This window comes from Notamacropus eugenii, chromosome 3 (assembly GCF_028372415.1).
Source record: "Notamacropus eugenii isolate mMacEug1 chromosome 3, mMacEug1.pri_v2, whole genome shotgun sequence".
NCBI classification, from domain to species: Eukaryota; Metazoa; Chordata; class Mammalia; order Diprotodontia; family Macropodidae; genus Notamacropus; species Notamacropus eugenii.
In genome coordinates this window covers 111,630,239-111,650,768 of record NC_092874.1, presented here as the reverse complement: position 1 = coordinate 111,650,768, position 20,530 = coordinate 111,630,239, and the positions used below count along the sequence as shown (strand labels likewise).

The 20,530-nt window shown below is 38.7% G+C and overlaps 1 protein-coding gene across 1 annotated transcript in view; it reads right to left on the bottom strand.

Annotated features, from left to right (window-relative positions):
• Nucleotides 1–20,530, bottom strand: part of DGKI (diacylglycerol kinase iota) — a 552,077-nt gene that overhangs the window by 251,472 nt on the left and 280,075 nt on the right. The window contains exons 11-14 of the mRNA XM_072652615.1: nt 13,806–13,888; nt 8,986–9,046; nt 3,622–3,735; nt 1,741–1,878 (exon numbers count right to left, since the gene is read on the bottom strand). Coding sequence (XP_072508716.1) covers nt 1,741–1,878; nt 3,622–3,735; nt 8,986–9,046; nt 13,806–13,888 — 396 coding nt within the window. The remainder of the gene's footprint in view (nt 1–1,740; nt 1,879–3,621; nt 3,736–8,985; nt 9,047–13,805; nt 13,889–20,530) is intronic.

The window sequence follows — 20,530 nt, the reverse complement described above, 5'->3', positions numbered from 1 at the left end:
GCTTCTCCAAGCTAAAAAATCCAAATCCCTTTCAATATTCTTCCAAAAATCTCATTTTTAAAGAATTCTCTGACTTGTGTTTCTTTTGCCATTAAGGGGGCTTCCAATTCTTCACACTGTAAAGACCAGAAGTGAATGGGATAGTCTAATAATAGTCTGACCATCACCATGTGTAGGAGACAGGCTGCCTCATGGTGACCACATGGGTTACTTATTTTAGTTTGGGTCCTGCTCTTTCTAGTCACATGCTTTATAATTAGCACTAATTTCATGGTGTCCAAAGAGATGTTTCCTATTTTAACAGCACCATTCTACTACTGCTGACTGTTCAGATGGTCTACTGTGAAACAGAGGAAGTCTTTCAACTTCTAGTTCATGGAATAAGTAAATAAATGATGAAGACAAGGCAAAAAAAATCTCCTTGATTTCTCTAGACAAAAGAAAATGGGTGCTTCTGACTAGGAATCTAGACCAGATTTACAGATCAAGCTTGGGAGCAACTAAGTGGAACAGTAAATAGAGTGCTGGCTTGGAAACAGAAGGACCTAAGTTCAAATCCAGTCTCAGACACTTACTAACTGTTTGATCCTGAGAAATTAGCTAAACCCCTGTCTACATCAGTTTCCCCAAATGTAAAATAAATGATGATAATATCACCTTATCTTGCAAAAACACTTAGCACAATGCTTAATACAATAGCTCCTATATACTTATTTCTTCTCCTTCACCCACCCAATGTGGACAAGTTAGTTATTCCATGACTACCAACAACATCTCTAACCACAATCTCTCATGTAATGAATGCATACCACAAATAAAGGTATACCACAGGCAATGATGGTGGTGAAAAAAAGACAAGGTAAGAGAATATAGATGTATCCCTTCCATCTCTATCTCTACTACTAGAGAAATAAGTCAAAATGTACAACTCAATGATGGTGAGTAAACTGCATTATGTATGACACATGTGTGTATAGACATAGTCATATGTGTGTATATATACATGTAACTACATAAACATGTGTATGTTTATGTATGTGTGTATATTACTAGACATTGAAGGGGGACAGGAGGAAAACAATATTGAGTATTTACACATTCAGAAGAGTCTATTGTGTAGATCTGAAATTATGGCTAAAACTGAGAACTAATTCATTTATTCTTTAAAGCTTAGTTCTGCCAGATTTTGGAAAATGTACCTTGGTTCCTAAAACGTCAGCTCAAAAGTTAAGGCTGAAGAAAGATTGTGACTAGGTATCCTATATTTCCAGTGAGGACAATGCAGGTGGTGAAAATGGACTAAATCTGATGTGGGCTGTATTCAATCTGGCCATGAGGAAGACCACACGACCAAGATATTGGATGAGGTAGGAGTAGTTGCCTTTCTTGCTACAGATCGCAAATCGAGATATCAATATCCTGGATATGGGGATAAGAATAACCTTGAGGGATCAGAAATTTGAAAAATACATCTCTTGTCATATTATTACACAATTCTGCCTAGAAGGGAAAGAGGATGAATTGGCTGACCTTTGGAAGAGACTATGGAATTTAATCATTTCTAAGTCTAAGAGGAACAAGTATTTGATAAGGCTATGCTGAATCCTCAACTAAGATGGCACTCCTTAATCCCACAAAAAGGAATCACAGGGAGATTCCCCTACCAGGAAATGAAGGACCTGTTTCCTATAATTCAGGTTGCTATTTTAAGGTCCTCTACTGAAGAAATATCCTTCTAACCTTGCATACACCATCTTCAAGTTCTTCAGGGGGCAAATCAGGGTTTCTTTCTACATGGAGATTCCATCGATCTAGCTGCACAATAGTTCCATCTTCCACATGGCACAATATCTTGGAGACAGGTTCATCTGTGTAACCCTAGGGGATCAGAAAACACACACATTACTTACTCCCTGCCTTCCTGGGCACCAAGTATTTATTCCTTAAACAGGCAAGGTTGAAATTGCAAAAAATAAAAACAAAAACCCTTCCTTTTGAAGATATGCATGAAAAGAGGAACCTCTCTCCTATGGAGAACTGTTTATTTTACAGACAACCAATTCTAAGTGAAACTTTTCCTCACATACTTACTTGTATTCCTAGAATTTAGCTCAAAAGGACATGCAAAAAAACCACCTAAGGCTAGACAGCTGTGAGTCAAGAGAGCCCTTCTCCTGAAGCCAGTAACTTTACCTGTCAGGAATATAGCCTTTCATGATCATAAAGACATAACAGCAGCTGGTTTATAGAGTTCACTACAGCCTCTCCTATCCTTTCTTAATTCTGGTGCCTTCCTTCTGTTATTTCCTATTTATCCCATATACAGCTTGATTGTACCTATCTGGTTTTTTTTTCTTGTTGTCATCCCAGTTAGATTATGAACTCCTTATGAACAGAGACTCTTTTGCCTTTTTTTTATCCCCAGTGTGTATCACTGGCACATAGTAGGCACTTAATAAATGCTCACTGACTGACAGACTATAGGACACCACTCTTTCCTGCTCCTAGAAATCTCACATTGAGAATATACCCAAAATTTAAGTTTGGGTAAGGCAAAATTTGGCAAAGAGTCAGGCTAAGGATGTAGAAGATACGGAAAGTAATACCTAGCAAGGAGCTTTGTTCTCCTCAGTCCCCCCTTCTCACCTTCCTAGCAGCCCTATTCTTTGTGCTACTGGAACAGAAGTCAACTAAAACACAGTAGAACCAAAAAACTCAATGACCTAATCACCCTGACTGCAAACTTGGAACAAGTTTTGGAAGAGGACAAAAAGTTGTTATAGATGAGAGAAGTCCAGCTCCCCTCCCCCCTCCCCAGGAAAGGAAAACTTATTTCCTGTGAGAGTTTACTGAATTGCAGCCTATGACATCAAGCTCCCTCTCCATGACACCAGAAGTTTTAGCTTTAAGGAAGCTACTCATGTGCAATGTCATTAGAGACAGAACTATTCCTGTGATGATGATAAATATCAAAGCTGCTAGTCAACAGTGCCTCCTCACCATCTGCATTCTGGAAGAAAAAAAAGGCAAGATAGCTTGCAGATCAATAACTTTCACTACTTCCTGCTGAGCTAGCTTGTAACTGGCTCATGATACAAACTTAGCTGGTCGCTCCCATTACTAGCTATGGTCGTTCTTCTATCAGGATCACCATTTTAGAAATAATAGCTTGAAATACAGAGAAGTATATCAGCACAAAGGAAGGAATTACTTCCACGGGGTGGGGGAAAGATGTAACTGTGACCTGGATTTGGTCCTCCAATTAGTGCTCAACATAGGACGGAATGATAAAATATAACATCCCACTTCTTTTCACTGCCTATTGAGAAGACTTGATTAAAGTAGGATTTATGTGAAAAAGTCCTGTCACATACTCCTTTGTTCCACACCAAGCACTTTCATGACTTACACCTAATTATAAGAGAATCTGAAAAATCAATTGGATTGGATCATGGTTCCTGGACATTCATCATGTCCCTTTAACCCCTAAACTTAAATTATTATTCTAGATGAAGATACATCCTGATCTCATGTTAAAACATCTGCTTGTTACAGAAAAACGATTTCTTGGCAAAATGACCTGTCTTGTATCACTACAGGCCTTTGAGAGCTAGTCCTTACCCCTCCCCAGTTGAGAGTTCGAGCCAGGTCATTCCCAGTACCCAGAGGAAGAACCCCAACAGGAGGCTGGGGACTGAGTTGAAGTTCATCGAGGATGGAAAGGATCCAACCGACCTATAGACAGAGTGGGAACCAAAAGGGAGAGAGAAAAAAACTATATGAGAGAGAAGCATTTCCCAGGGGACTGACTAGAGGTAAGGAGAGGAAAAAGCAGCCTTTAATAATAATCATATGGAAGAGTTTGGCTTATTTTTTTTTTTTTTGGTTTGGGTTTGTGTTGTTTTTTTTTTTTTGTAAAAACAGAAACCATCTTTGGAAGAGAACATTCTTTATTTTAAACTTTTAAACTCACTCCAGAATGGTAATCATCTTGAAATGAAAATCATCATTTAGAGCATGTCCTACATAAACAAAACTAGATGCAATCATCCATTCATTTACTTCTTAACTGACTTCAAGAGGTAACATTTTTAAAGAAAGTTTCAGGTCTGAAATAATTCAATGCCAACCTTTCCACATATTCTTTCCACCAATAAACATATTGTACATTTAGTCCAAGAGCAAAGAGCCCTTTGAAAGAATATTCTGTCTCTAATTTACCACTTTTGTCACAGACTTGGCTAAAAACATAGACGACATATTTATCAAATTTGCAGACAACACAAATTTGGGAAGGAGGGCTAACACACTAGATGACAGAATCAGGATGCAAAAGTTATATTGACAAGCTTGGACACTGAACTGAATTGATGAAGATGAAATTAAATATGAACAAACAGAACATTTTATAATTGGCTTTAAAAATCAGTTTCACAAGTATGAATTTTAGGGAAGTATTGCTAGATGACAACTTGGCTCAAAAAATCTGGAGGTTAGACATGGAAAGTCAGCTGAATAGGAGCAGACAGAAAAATATGGTGACCAAAAAAAGCAAACTTGGGCCAGATTAAGAAAGGCATAGAGTCTAGTATTAGGGACATGACGATCCCAAGGTGAAGTAAACATATACGACTCATTACCCCCAAGAAAGTACTAAGGTCTGAAAATGAAAATAGGGTCAAGGAATTAAACATTTATTGAGTGCCTATGATGTGTACAGTATTGTTAACCATATCAGTTCACAAAACAAAAACAAAAAACACACATGACTCACCCACTTAAATGTATAATTTAATTAGAAAAATGGGGAATTGGACAAAATATTGAAGATGCAATTTGATCAATAAAGAATCTGGTGTCGTAGAATCTGAAATCTGGAAGGGACTCATTCAACGGCAGTCTCCCACTTATGCAGATGAGGAGACTGAACTACAGAAAGAACAAAATTACTTGCTCCAGATCATGGCAATGGGATAGCTGGGACTAACCCTCAGGTCTTCTGACCATTGTCCAGTGTTCTTAGCATTAGATGAAAGTTACTTTATAGAGTCATAAATATAGGATAGGAAAGTGCTTTAGACATGATCCAATACCTTTAATTTTACAGACAGGGAAACCAAGACCCAAAGAGGTTCAGTGACTTCCCAAGGTCACAAAAGTAATAAATGGCTCCTATGATTAATTCTTCCGTTGATTCACTCAATACAAAATAGATTTCATTTCTTTGGAGGCTATCCTGTGGTGCCAGTTTATGTTAAGTCTGTAATCAACTCAAACCATAGGTCTTCTGAAAAGGAACTGATGCTGAAATGTCAGAAACTATATATACTGAGTGAGACATCCATTCAGTTTAAACCTGCTGCTAACAAATTTGCTTGACTGGTGATACATCCACCTCGCATTAGAATGGGCAATTGGGGTCAACTACACCACCTGGTAACTCCAATGGGAAAAAAGAATTCACAGACTGGCACTGATGGAAGAGAAAGGAAATCAGAATATGAATTCATGAGAACTAAAAAAAAAACAAACAAGAGTTGACATCTGGTACCAATCAAAGTGAGGGAAGGAACCCTACATAAATAATCCATGAAGTATTACTAGATGTTCAAATCAACAAATGTCCTGGTTAGAAGGAACCTTAGAAATCATTTAGTCAAACCTCCTTCCCAAAGAATACAATCCTTTCTCCAGCATCCCTGAGAAATATCTATCCCTTCTATGCTTTAACACCTCCAGTCAGAGGAAGTTGATTGTCTCCCATGGGAGTCCATTCCATTATTAAAAAGCTCTTGTTAGAATGTTATTTCTTGTAGTGACCCAAAGTCAGCTTGTCTGTAACATCTACCTTTTGGTGTAGCTTTCTCTAAGGCCTCACAGGCCATCCCGAGGATCACTGGAATTTTTATCCCCTGGACTTTTACCAGACTCTACTGATGAGAGAGGTAAGAAGATCAAAACTGCTCAGCAGTTGCAAAGTATGGATGTTCTATGAAGGACGTTGACTGTGAATTGTCTCCCTGATCCCCTGGCACATCTCCTCTCAGCTAAAAATGGAGGAAGAATTTGGTTGGAATAAAAAAGATATTCCCTATTCATACCAAGGGATTCACTTTCTAAACTAGCTACAGATGCTCTGAAATCTCATCATTTCAGCGACTATGGGGCAAAGTCTGACATGACTCTGAAAACATGAAGTTAAGCCTATATCTTTTGGCACAAGAAAACCTTCAGAGGCATCTATAACCTGCCTTCCTGACTCACAGTACAATTAATGTTGAGGTCCTGAAACCTCTTCTGTTACACGATTGACAACTGAGAGCTAGCCATCCTCTAGTCAAGGTGAGTAGGTTCCTGATTAAAGTAATCCTTCAATAATGTCCTTGTTAAACAGCTGTTCTGACCATGGCTACAAGACTGACCACAACTTCCCTTCTTCCTTCCTTCCCATTACAATCACTAAGGCCCTGTGCTGCGTTCTTCTTCTCTCTTCCCTTAAAGGCCTTAGTAGTAGAGTGTCCCACCCCCAGATTTGCAAAGCAGTCCTGAACAAACAACAGGCCTTTAAAAATTCTTTTCCTCAGAATAGCAGGAGAAGGCATAAACAAGCCAGCACTGCAGCAGCAGAAAAAAAAAAAAAAGGAGCAAAGGATCGGATGAAAACAAACTCCAGCTAAAATATCAGGAGACATAAAGAATCTTGTATCTGAGTCCCTGAAATTTTTCCTGGTAACTGCAAAAACAAGATAAAATGAGGTCAGACTACAGTGCTGTCCTAGAAGGATTATAAATATAAAGCTGGGAAAAATCTTCAAGGTCATCCAATCCAATGCTCTTAGTTTACAGATGAGGAAACCAAGTATCAGAAAAGTTAAGTAGCTTGCCCAAGATCATACAGATGGTACGTTCTCAAAGGCAAGACTGGAACTCTTCTATCCTCCAAGTCCAGTACTCAATCTAGGATGTCACACTTCCTTTCTAAGTCTTCCTTACCAGTAAAACAGCAATTTCCTCAAGGGAAAGGGGCTACATTTTAGAATGTCTTCACTTTCTTTCACCCCAAGTTACCCAAAATGTTGCTGAGCACGTATAAGAGACAAAAGAGCCTGCTCAGTTAATTAATTTGCCTGAGAAACGATAACCCAAAGATAAGGACTTTTTTTGGCACAAGAGATGAGAAAATGTAGGCTGACTGTTCTCACCCTTTCCCAGTCTGGAGAATCTTTTTCTTCTCCTTGCATAGCAAGGAGGTGGGTCCTCAACACCAAGCCCTCCCCTTTTGTCAGAGGAGAGACAGTCATGATGGCAACAGCCGTCGGGCATCCGGCTGCTAGCTTTGTTTCGAGCACAGGCTGATGCATTTTGAGTAAGATTTTCATTCTGAGACATAATGGCTTTAGGGAAGACAATGAAGCATTAATTTTCATCAAATATAAGAGTTTGGAGTTCTTTACACAACCGCAAATGTGCCACCTTCTGCTGCGTATGCTGGAAAGTGGAGGGAAATCATATAGAGAAATGAAGGAAAAACAAGGGCTGGTGAATCTGTGCTCAGGAAGATAACAGAGCCAGAGAAGTTTGGAATAATACCCTCAGTCATTCACAAGCTAAGCAATATATTTTTTGTGTGTACATTGTGATACTTTTATCTGCCATTTTAATTCATTTTTGCATTTATTACTGATAAACAAAATTATTAGATTTAGAATATGGTCATGTTAAAAATGCTAAAAGAAATTCCTTTAAGTTTAACATGAGAAAAATCTAGATTAGTATTAATATTTAGGTTAGAAATAAGATGATACAGATTTAACCATTCTTTTAACAAATAAGTGTGCGCCTTTTATATGCAAAGTGAGCTCTTTGAGGCCAAGGGCCATATTTTTACCTTACTTTTTATCTCTAGCTTCTTGGCACAGTGCCTGGCAAACAAAAGTGCTTAACAAATTCTTGTCGAATGATTGCTGAGAATTGTAAGAGAATGCAAAGACACATAATACATCCATGGTTCAGGCCCTCACAAAGTTTCCATGCTGGATAAAGAGGCATGAGACTACAGTAGTAAAATGATGCATGAATTTATCATTAACATAAAGTAATAGTATTCAAAGGTAGTATTTGTGCCAAAAGAATGGTATAGATAGTATGGATGAGGAACATCACAGGAATACAGAAGAGGACTAGAAACCTCTGAGTTCTAGAGTGCTCAGGGAAGGAAGCATGGGCCTTGAAGGATGGGAAAAGTCTGAGGACTCCTTCTACAATGAAGGAACAGGAGCAAAGGTAAAGATATGAAAATAAAGATGGTGCACTCGGGAGATACTAACTACAATCTGCTTAAAGAAGTGGACAGTAACAGCAGACTAGACCCACATTTCAGCGTGCTTTGAATGCTGGACTAAGGAATTGGGACTTACCATAGGGAACCACCGAAGACTTGGGTGGACAGGAAGAAAGAGAATTTAATGCAGATCAATGGCAAGAGTATGTAGAACCCTATAAACAACTTGAGGTCAGGGATTGTTTCTTCTTTTGTCCTTGTATCCCCAGTAAATTGCCTCTGCACAAAGTAGGCACTTTGTAGGTGTTTGAATGGAAGAATGGATGGAAAGATTCTCTTCCTACTTTAGGTTTAAAAGCTACTAAAATAGTACAGATATTTAACAAAGCTTTGGAATTGGGTAGTTGCAGTAGGGATAGAATTCTCTGCCTCCCTCAGAAACTTAATCTGTCACCTTCCTGATAGTAATTCCACCAGGCTGTGCTGGTTGTTCTCACTGACCATATATTTTTTAAACCTGGTTAATTTCCCGTTAGACTAACTAGATAAAGGAGATATGGGGGGAAAATCACCCCTTGATAGGCAGAACCTCAAGATGAGAGGGGAAGGCAAAGTAAGGTAGGAATAAAGAAGTCTTGTTACCCTATGGAAACCAAAGGAAAATAGCAACAGAAATTAAAATGGGGATCATTTCATGTACCTACCGTTCCATCCCCGCCGCAGGCCAGGATTCGAAGATTCGGCACTTTTCTGTAAAGCTCAAGCCTTGCAGAAGAAAGAAAAAAAGTCCATATTAACAAAAGAAAAATCACACAATAAGCTGGCCCTGTCAAACCAGAGTTTGAGTCCCATACAACAGTGGCATCAGGGAGCTCCCGCTGGCATGACAATGGGAAGCAGAAACACCAACATTCACATCAAAGATGGGAAAGGAACGAAGGTCTCCAATTATCAACTCTCTGTCTGGAATTTTAAAAGGTACAAAATTTCTACCCCTTCTCAGTATGACTCTTGCCTTCATCAATTTGTTCTTCTTTCAGCCCTGTTTAACCCTCACTTAATCTTGATCCTCTCTAAAAAATCTTTCCAGCCTTTTTTACCTCTCTTTTTTCCACTCTTTCTCAATAAGAACTATATTTACTTACTAGAAAACAGCCTTTATATTTCTTCTACTTTTACTTTTCAGGGAAATGCCATGGTTGATTCTAGCTGCCTCCCCTCACTTGTCATCCATTCTGACCAAAGAATCAGGAATTTAGAGCTGAAGGGAGCTTTGAGACTATCTAGCTGATCCAATGATAAGCATATATTAAGTGCCTACAATATTCCAGACACTGTGCTAGACATCGAGGATACAAAAAAAAAAATGAAATAAATGATCCCTACTTGAAAAAAATTTACATTTTAATGGGATAGACAACTATATATGAGAATATAGATGCATATGTATATATATAATATACATATATATGGCATGAATATAACTTAAATAAATCCAGATATATACAAAGTAGTTAAAAACAAAGCTATTTATTAGGAAGAGGTCATTAATAATTGGGGGGGGGGGAGAATCAAGAAAGGCTTCATGTAGAAGGTAATGTTTGAAATCTCTCGCTTCTTTCAAGATGCCCTGGTCCCTCCACTTGCTAGGAGGCCTTGGAGACAGAAATGAGGAGAGAGTATCTTTAGGCTTGGTTAATGGCCAGTGCAAAGACACAGACATAGACAATCATGTAGGAAGAACAGAAGGCCTGTTGGGCTGGATCACAGAGTGAGGAAGGGTGAGTGGTATATAATGAATATAGGCCAGGGCCATGTTGTGAGGGGCTTTAAAAGCTCAAAGTAGTTTATATTTTATCCTGCAGGCAATAAGTAGATAATTCATATGATCACATCCATGTTTAAGGAAAATTACTTTGGTAGTAGTAAGAGATTTGAAACAAGAAGACTAATTGGGAGATTATTGAAATAATCCAGCAAAACGTGGTGGGAGCCTGATCTAAGATGGCAGCTGTGGGAGTAGAGAGCCAAGGCCAGATAGAAGAGACATTTCAGAGGTAGAAATGGCAAGATGTGGCAATGCATTAGCTATGTGGGGTGAGGGAGAGAAGTAGCTGAAGCCTAGTGAGGTGGTTCAGTTATTTGTGCGAGGTCACATAGGCAGGAGGATGCAGAGCAAAGATGTAAAACTCCAGGTGTCTGACTCAAATCTAGGGGTCTTTCTTCCTAGCTCACATACTTTTTCTAGGCTAGATTCTTCACCATCAAATTTATGAAGTTTACCAGAGAAAGTAGGTGGGAAGAAAACACACAGACAGACAGACAGACAGACAGACACACACACACACACACACACACACACATACAGATACAACAGAATATAATGATTTGGGGTTGGGTTTTTCCTGATTGTTCTTGATATCTGTCAGAATCTGAAATCAGGTCTTTTGGTTTTTAATATCCTGAAATTCTCTTGCCAGGTATACAAAAAGGGCATGCTGCTGTATACCTTAGAGAAGATGAGTGATCCAACCCCTCAGAAATTATGTGTATCAAATCAGTTTTCATATATGCTGATCCTCAAGCATTAATTAAACAATTTGCCCCAAATAAACTTTTTTTTATTGACATTCTTCTCAGTGCTCTCTGAAAGGTATACAATTGCATTAAAACTAGCCAGAAAAGACAACAGACAAATGACAAGCTAGTTGAGTCAAGAAGCCTTAAGGAGACTGAGCCCAGAGAAGAAAGGGCTTTTCAAAATCCTGCAGCAAACCCTAGTGGCAAAGAATGTAATAGAATCTGAGCAGGAATGATCTTACAAATACTGTATTCTCCAGTGACCTCCTAATATGTTGGTTTTTCCATTACACAAAAAGCTTGTTTTCAACGGGTTTAAAAACAATCCGAGTGACAGTAACAGCAATGACCCTTCTCCTTTCCAGTGCCTTTGCTCTGCTAATTATTTCCTATTTATCCTGTTATATAGCCTGTTTGTACACAGTTGTTTATACATTGTCACTCTACTAGACTGTGAGCTCTGTTAGAGCAATGACTAGCTTTTATCTTTTTCTGTATTCCTGGGGCTTGGCACAGTGACTGGCACATGGCAGGCATTTAACATTTATTGACTAACTCATAATGAAGATGATGAGGCATAGTAGAGCAGAAAGTACCAAATTAGAGAAGGGAAGGGAAATCAGCAAGCATTTTTAAAGCATTTACTATGTGTTGGGTATTGTGCTAAGTCTTTCACAAAAATCAAGTCCTTAGATCTCGCTGGATTGGGACTTAAAAAGCAGGGTCTAGTCTCAATTTACCCACTCCCTGGCAAACCAGTTAGAATCAATTAACCTCAGTTTCTTCATGTACAAATTGTCAGACTAGATAATAATAATTAATATTCGCATACTCCTTTAGGGTTTGTAAGGTACTTTCCATACATTATCTCACTTGAACTTCACAGTAAGCCTCAGAGCTAATCAATTCTTCCTCATTTTATAGACAGAGAAGTCAAATGACTCACTCCAAGTCACAAAGTAAGTGGCACAGTGGAAACTGGAATTCAGGTCTTGACTCCAAATCCTCCTTTTTGTACCATATCATATAGTCTCTAAAATATTTTTTCCCTTTTTTTTCGGGTAAAGAAGCTAGGGCTCAAAGCAGGTTAAGTGACAAGCCCAGAACCACACAATTACTCAATGTTTGAGAGGGCATTCCACCCTAGGTCTTCCCAATTCCAAGTTCTGTGTCTTTTAGAAGTTAGGTGGTGTAATGGATGGAGCACTGGGTCTAGAATCAGGAAGACTGAATGCAAATTCTGCCTTAGACACTTATCAGCTAAGTGGCCCTGGAGGCAAATCATTAGTGCCCTCCTCTATAAACTGGAAGGAATAATAGCACCTAGCTCCCAAGGTTGTTGTAAGGATAAAAATGAGACAATGGTTTGCAAACCTAAGGTGTTCTATAAATGCTAGTATTACTATAACATGCTGCCTCCCTGCTCCAACTAGGCTAAAAATAATAATTCACATTAATATGGTGATTTGCAGCATGTAAAGTATTTTAGAGTTTACCAAGCTTTATTTTAACCATTATTAAACCAGTATTTGCCATGTTCCAACCCTAGGCACACTCAATATCAGTGAGGAGATGGCAACATTATCTGGGGAGAGGGGTGAGAAACAGCTGGATGGTGGCAAAGGAGTCACTCTTTTCCTTTACCTTTTCTCCCTAACTCCTGCCCCCTAAAAATATAAAGAAACAGGATTAAACTTTGCCTCGTAGAAAGCCACTTTTATACATGAACAGTCCAAAGGAACTCAGGAGCAGTTCTGGAAAGATTATGAATTTCCCACATATCATCCATCAAAAGAGCACACATATGGTCCCTCTCATCCATGAGCATGCACATGCTCAGAAATAACCACACACATATTCAAACATTCTCCACATCCAGATATACTAACAGATACATACACCCACACTCACATAATTTAACAGCTCACTCCTGCTGTACATGCAAAGATACCTACCCAAGAAACACACCAAAGATGCATGCATACCAAGGATACAAACACACAAACACACACTCAGAGTTACCAACAACTCCATGTTCACTGACATTCAGGTACAATCAAAGGAGTGAGTCAATAAATAGGTCAATTTGTTAGGAAGTGATCAGAGAAATAAATAGGACAAATAAATAGGCTAAAGGGAGAAATAAATAGGATTAAAAAGAAAGTGGGTGAATAAGTAGACTGGTACCTGAGAAACAGTGACAGTTAAGAGATAGGGGAAATGGTCAGTGAAGTGACTACAAGATTTTGAGGGTCTGGATCTTTAACTTCACTGATGTATGGATCTACCAAAATGGATACTGTCAACCTAGCTTAAAGTCTCAGAGACTTAAAAGACTGGAGCACTGATAGTTTAAATGATTGTTGATGGTCGTGCAGCCAATACATTTCAGGGTAAGGATTGATTACTGTCATCATTGTCATTATCATCACCATCTAGCATTTATATAATACCTACTATGCGTCAGTCACTGCGCTAAGCACTTTACGTATATTATCCCATTTGATCCTCACCATTTTGGAGGTGGGTGCAATTATTATCATCATTTCAGAAACTGAGGGAAACAGAGGGTAAGTGACTTATTCAAGGTCATATAACTAGTAAATGTCTGAGGCTGGATCTCAACTCAGGTCTTCCTGACTCTAGGTCCAGCTCTCTATCCACTGTGCACAAATCTAAAACAACTACAAGGCCAGTACTCGGTCTACTCCATAGAAGAGGCTTCACTCTTTCCAATAAGCTATTACAGAACCATTATTCTCTATGTCAATCTAAAATTGAAGACTGTTACAAAACAATGTGCGTGTGTGTGTGTGAGTAAGTGGGAGTGTGTGAGGGTGAATGTGTCCTTCCCACCTACCTCTTCTAGGTTCTTCTCACCAGCTCAAAAGAATAAAGGAAAGTTTTGACCAGTGAGTATCCTGGTGGGTATTTCAGAACTTACGCATCTCTCGGCCCTTCCTGAGAAAGATCAAAGACCTGCCGTGGATTCAGATACCACATGAACATCTGGAGAATTTTGGTCCCCTGTAATGGAAAACAAAAGAGGGGGAGGATACATAGATATTTTTTAAAATCACAAAGTATACATGATTTGAAATACTGTGTCTAAGATTTTGGGATAGTTAGAAAATATAATACTGAAGGGTTGAATGTTTCTGGTGGAAAAGTTACCGTGATATTATCAATTTTCTTTTTATTATTCAGATCGATCTCATTTCAAACAACCTCACATTAAACCATAGGTGTCCTAATAGCCAAAGAGAAATTTTTGTTTGGGTAAGTTATCTTCTAAATTAACACCTAGGTAGGATAAAATTCCTAGTTTCTCAAGATACACTAATAAAAAATATTTAACATAAGATCATATCACTGAAAGGAATCTTAGAGATCACATCCCTATAAAAAGGGATAGTCTATACTGACTACATAAGCTGCCACCTTCATCTATTTTGGTACTGGTAGAAAATATCACATGTATAGATATAAGCAGTGGGAAGTCAAGTTTAACCAATGGCTACTCTTGGGACCAGAGAGATTATGAAAGAAGATACACAATTCCCCATCTGAGTGATTTTCAGGACTTCTTGATCTCCAAGAACTCACATCTTACAAGATGGCATCAACTCTGAAACTCATACTTCCTCAGTAACCCCTGCCTCGAAAATCTTTCCCTTTATCTTAGTGGAGATGGAGGAAGGAGGACATCAGAAAGCTCCTCCTAGATCATTTAAGGAAGGTGCCTAGCGTAATCATCTCATCATTTCCCACCCAGATATAGACTTCATCATGCCATATACTGTTTTCTCCTATTAAATTATGAGCCTCTTGAGGGCAGGAACTATCTTTTGTCTATGCCTGTATTCCTGATAAATGATTACTGACTGACTGACATGTCCCTCATCCTGATAAAGAAGTGGCAGATTACCAGTGACAACTGTGACATGGGATCATATTTTGCTTGATTATTATTTTTTTTTTTTTGCTACAGGAAAGAGTTTTATGACAGACTTGGGGAGTGGAGATGACATTGGGAAATGTCAGGTGTACAAAAAAAGCATCAAAATATTTTTTAATATTTAAGATTTGCTTAAGAAGCAAAGCACAGGTCTTTACTATTAATATTAAAGAAAAGAACAATGAAATGTGAAGGGATAGAAAGTAGACACCATCCAGATTAATAAATTTTACTGCATTAGATCAGAGGACTTGGTTCAAATCCGATCTCTGCTAAGATCTACCTATGGGATCTTGAGTTAGTACTTTTGGCCTCAGTTTCCTTACCCACAAAATGAAGGAGTTGGACTAGATGATCTGCAAGGTCCTTTCTATCTACTACAGTAAAGAGCCAACATTTGATCTATTGGCCAGGATGCCTTCTGTAGAGAACCTTGAGGGGTTTGAAAGAGCCCCTTATCCAGAGTTCCCCTCCTCCAAGGGAGAGTAGCTGACTTTAGAAGTTAAGTGATATATTGTTCTCAGGTGCACATCCTTGAATTCAGGTGTTGAAGTTCCAGGAATCAGGGCCCCTGCTACACAGGATAACATTCGATAAAGAGGCCTTGAGGCCTCCCTTGCTACTTATCACGATCTGTTCCGTTTCATGCCTCAATCGCTACCCCTATGGTTTTTCACTATTGAAGCACCCCAACCCCCAATTTATTGGCTCAGTATGTCTAGAATAAACTCAGCTTGTTGAGACTGCTGTGTCCCACCTGTCTTTCATCCTTGGTCTATGAGCCCCGTAACCACCCCGGACCTGCTGGACTGTGCTGGCCGCAGCAGCCTTCAGTGTCATTATGGGCTTATCTTGGCATATCTTAGAGTTGTTATTTTCTAAAACATCCTTTGTTATGTTATTCTGTGATTCCATTACTTCAAGAAATTCCTTGTGTGGAAACTCCCTCTATCAGTATAGATCAGTCACTCCATCTGTGACTCATACAGAGTCCTAGAGATTTGCTTGGGGCATTGAATGGTTAAATGACTTACTTCTTAGTCTCACAGCCACTATAGCATATACAAGTGGCAAGACTTGAACACAAGTCTTCCATCTTGTTCTGGCTTTCTTTCTATTAGGCTACAGTACTTTCTTTTTCTCAAGAATAATACCTCAGACTTAAGTTTGTCCATTTAGTATTTTTGTTAGTCCTTTTACAGATTTTTATTTCCAGGCTAACTCCTGGTTTATAATTAAGTGGAGTGTGAGAGTTGAATGGTACCTTGGGATTTGTAGTTCACATGGACAAGAGTTCCACTGTCAACCCTGAAAAGTGATTTGGGACTAACCTGATCTTTGAACCAATAGACAGAATGGAGTCACAGCTGAAGTTCTTAAAGAAACACACATGGTCTGGAGAAGAGATGGAGAGGAAGTAGGAGGGCACTCAATAGCTGAGTAGCGGTGGTAGTAACGGGGTCAGCCACCCCAGCCCAACACGATGAATGGAGCTCACAGGAACAGCTAGATGGCACAGTAAATAGAGTGCTTGCTCTAAAGTCAGGAAGACTCATCTTCTGAATTAAAATCTGGCCTCCCTTAGAAGTTGTGTGACATTGGACAAGTCACTTAACCCTGTTTGCCTCAGTTCCTCTTCTGCACAAATGAGTTGGAGAAGGAAATGGCAAACCACTCGAGTATCTTTGCCAAGAAAACCCCAAAATGGGGTCACAAAGAGTCAAATTTGACTGAAATGATTGAACAACAACCAAAATATGCAGTATGTTGGCATGCAAACATACATATAATATATAGAAATAATATATACATCCACATGTGTATATATGTACACTGTGTATCTATAATTTTATATATTATATTTTCCAGAAGCCAAAATATTTCTATTGTTTCCATACTTTGCAACAACCAAAGTTCCCTCTTCTGTGCATTTATAACAATGTTTAGCTGCCATCACCACTATCTGGATGGCATCCAACTAACTGTTGCACCTCATCAAACAACATGTTTTGCTTCAGCCCTTTCTAGACACTTTTATCTACACAATCACAGCTAAGGTGATGACTAGAGGAGGGGGAGTGTTGTTATTAGGCCATCACTGTCCACTTGCATATTTACTATTGGATCATTTGTAGATGGTCTGGCCCACTCCTAATCTGCCTTGTTGAGTTTTCATGGGGTAACGCTATAGTCATTTTAATGACTGATTTATATACATGTCCATCTGACTTGCTGTAGAGGCAGTCCAATGTTGCAGCGTGGGAGCAGTATTAATTATTGACCTAAATGACTCCTTTCCACCTTTTGCCATGGTACAGTGAGCCTCAAAATTGCAGTTTTTTTCAGGCAAAATATGCAGTGTGAGTTATTAACATTCTGGTTCTACATGCCTCTAGGATCACCTTATAAAAAAGGAGCTGAGGAAAAAAACTGGAAATCATTGAAGAATTATGCTCGTAAACCCACAAACTCTCTAGTAGGTCATAATGGTAATAGCTCTCATTTATATAGTGTTTCAAGGTTTACAAAGCATTTTATAAGACATTATCTCATTTGACCCTGGGAACAATCTTCTGAGGTAGGTATTAGCTCACAATATCCCTACTTTATAGACGAGGAGAGACAGTGGTTAGTGTATTTCAAGGGACAGACTTGGTTTTCTGGAACCAGGTCTTGTCACTGAAATACACTCGTTATACAATCAGGGACACAACTTCTCAGAGTCCCTAGTCAATTGTATGGTAGAGAAATTAGCTATCTGAATAGGTGGAGGGAATTTCCTCTAGCAGGAATTCTCTACATGGATGAAATAACAGGTCTGGATCAAGGGAAAGAAAAATGAGAAGTGGGGAAGCCCAGGGAGATTAAAGGACTTCTCAACATCACCCAATCAACATCTGAACCAGAATTGGAACCCAGTTGGAACCACAAGGCCACATTGACTTTAGGGACTGTAACAAGCCATACTGAGAGTTTAGATTACCAAATTAATTGGCTCAGCTTTGCATGACCAGTTCTTTATATTTCAGTCATGATCTAATTACTTTTTTTTCTACAATGTGACTAAATCTTTCCAAACTAATATGTTCATTAACAAAAGCAATCAATACCAGAATGAAACCACTGGACTGTGTTAAATCAATGGAAGAGAGAGTTCTAACTCACATCTAAATGATTTCAATTAATGGTTCCCTCATCTCCAAGGTCTCCAATTTTAATACTTTGTCAGATGCAACTGATTCTTCTCAGAAAGAGAAAACACTTTTTCTCACTGAAAGCCTCATTGAATGCCTCAGCCACTTCCATGGCTGCTTTTCATTGTGAAATTCCCAAGAACCACAAGCTGTACGCAATACGCACAAATAGCACCCATGATACAATATTGTCTTTTTATGATCAAAAGGTTAGAGCTAAAAGAGACCTTAGCGATCACCTAATCCAGGTGTCAAACACCTGTCCTCGGGCCACATGCTCCTAAACACTCTGGAGTGCCCAAACCAGATTAATCTATATCTAGGAAATACTGAACAAAATAAATAAAAATGCAATTAAAATAGATAAAAATATATTTTAAAACTATGTCAACATGGGGTTGACAGGGATCCGTATGGATTATTGGCCCCATTTCCATTTGAGTTTTATCAATACTGATTCAAGTCCAATTCCCTTCATTTTACAGATGAGGAAACTAAAGCCCGGTGTGGTGTGACTTGCCCATGATTACAAAGCTAGCAGAGTGACAGATGCAGGAATCTAACTCCAAATGTTCCCATTCCAAATTCACTCTTTCCCAAACACTCCCCTACTCCCACACACTGAGAGTGGCAAAAGCACCCAAGAGTCCATTGGAGTTTGAAGAGGTATGTATAGTTCTCATTCCTATAAATACAAACCACTGGCCACTGGGAGGAAATGGCAGGAAAGTATATGAAATGTTTCCTCCCTCTCTCTCCTATTGGGGTGAACAAGCAATGCCAAACTGTTAAGGATCATATTAGAAAGGCCTAGCCAGTAAAAGGGTAGCTAAATGGCACAGTGGATAGGGTGCCAGGTCTAGAGTCAGGAAGACTCATCTTCCCGAATTTAAATCTGGCCTCAGACTCTTAGTAGCTGTGTGAATTAAGTGACAAGTCACTTAACCATATTTGCCTCAGTTTCCTCATCTGTAAAATAAGCTGGAGAAAGACATGGCAAACCCTACAGTATCTTTGCCAAGAAAACCTCAAATAGGGTCAATTAAGAGTTGGACAAGACTGAAAAATGACTGAACTGAAGCCAGTAAATGTGTACATTGAATCCCAAACCACTAGGGATGGAAAAGGACCTTAGCAACCATTAGTCCAACTCCCTCAATTTGACAGAAGAAGAGAAACTGGGAACTAAAGAGGAAAACTAACTTTAAGCCCACAGCTGTGTAGGAGACTAGTGGAGCCTATGTTTTCTGTCTCTCATTGTTCTGGAAGTTTCAAATTGTATTTAGGGCCAAAGAGAGAAACAGAAGTAGAAACATTTGTGAAACTTGATTGAATGTGGTTCAGAAAGCATTTATTGGACTTACACAATAACTGGAATTATCAAGAGTTCTAAGTATACACTTCAATACTTCACGGAAACTATGTTTTAATCAGTGTTCATACTCCCTCTACTGACAAGGACTGAAATTCTCACACACATATATAAGTTACTATACAGTTCTTCAAGAGCTGCTGACTCTATATACATACGTGTGTGCATTTATTTGTGGATACCATCACCCAGAGGGCAATGTAAAAATACAGGATGTGTAGCAGTAAGCTACAACAGATCACAAAACAGGAAATTGTAAAGGAAGAGTAAAAGTTAGCAAAGAAATGTATACTTCTGTATGTATATACAAAAACAGAGCTGGTCATTTGACAAGAGTGAAGGTTACCCAGAAGACAGCCCTTGTGCTCCACTAGTACCTTCACAATGCCAAGCAAAAGTAAAGAAAGCCTTGTAGCATGTTGGGTGTATTTTCATAGTAAATTTATGATAGAACATGGACAAAAAATTCACAAGATGAGCAGGCAGAGATGTCTTGTGATCCATATCACTGGAAGTAATCAATAAGATCATAGATCCATTGGAGTGAATATATGCATGTATGTCTACATGCATGCATACTTATACATGTGTTACATATATATGCCTCTACAAAACGTATGTGTAGATACAATGCATACGATGAGATCTGTGATCTCATTGATGTGAATATTGCCTCCAACGAAAACAGATCAAAACACATCTCTACCTAAATATATATATATGTATACACACACATATATATGCACATACATACACACACACATATATATACCATATTATATACAAATATGTGCTATACACATATATGCATGTATATTTATTATATGTGTATATAAATAAATATATAGCATTCTGGGGTCGTAATCCAGAGGAAACATCCAATATAAAGGCTCACAAAATTCTACAAAGTGCTAAGAGCAACATCTACTATAAGAAGAAAACTTAAAGGGTGTAATGGCAAGTAAAATAGGATCTCTTGCTGCTTAATGCCCTTATGTGAATGTGACTAGGCAGAATCTTTCCCACCCATTGCCCAGCCTGGGAAGATTTGTAAGAAAGCCCATGCCTTTTGTTAATGAGGCTCCGGTTCTCTAGGGATGTTATGCCCTCTGGTTCTAAAAAGTATATAAAGACTCTGAGGTGCA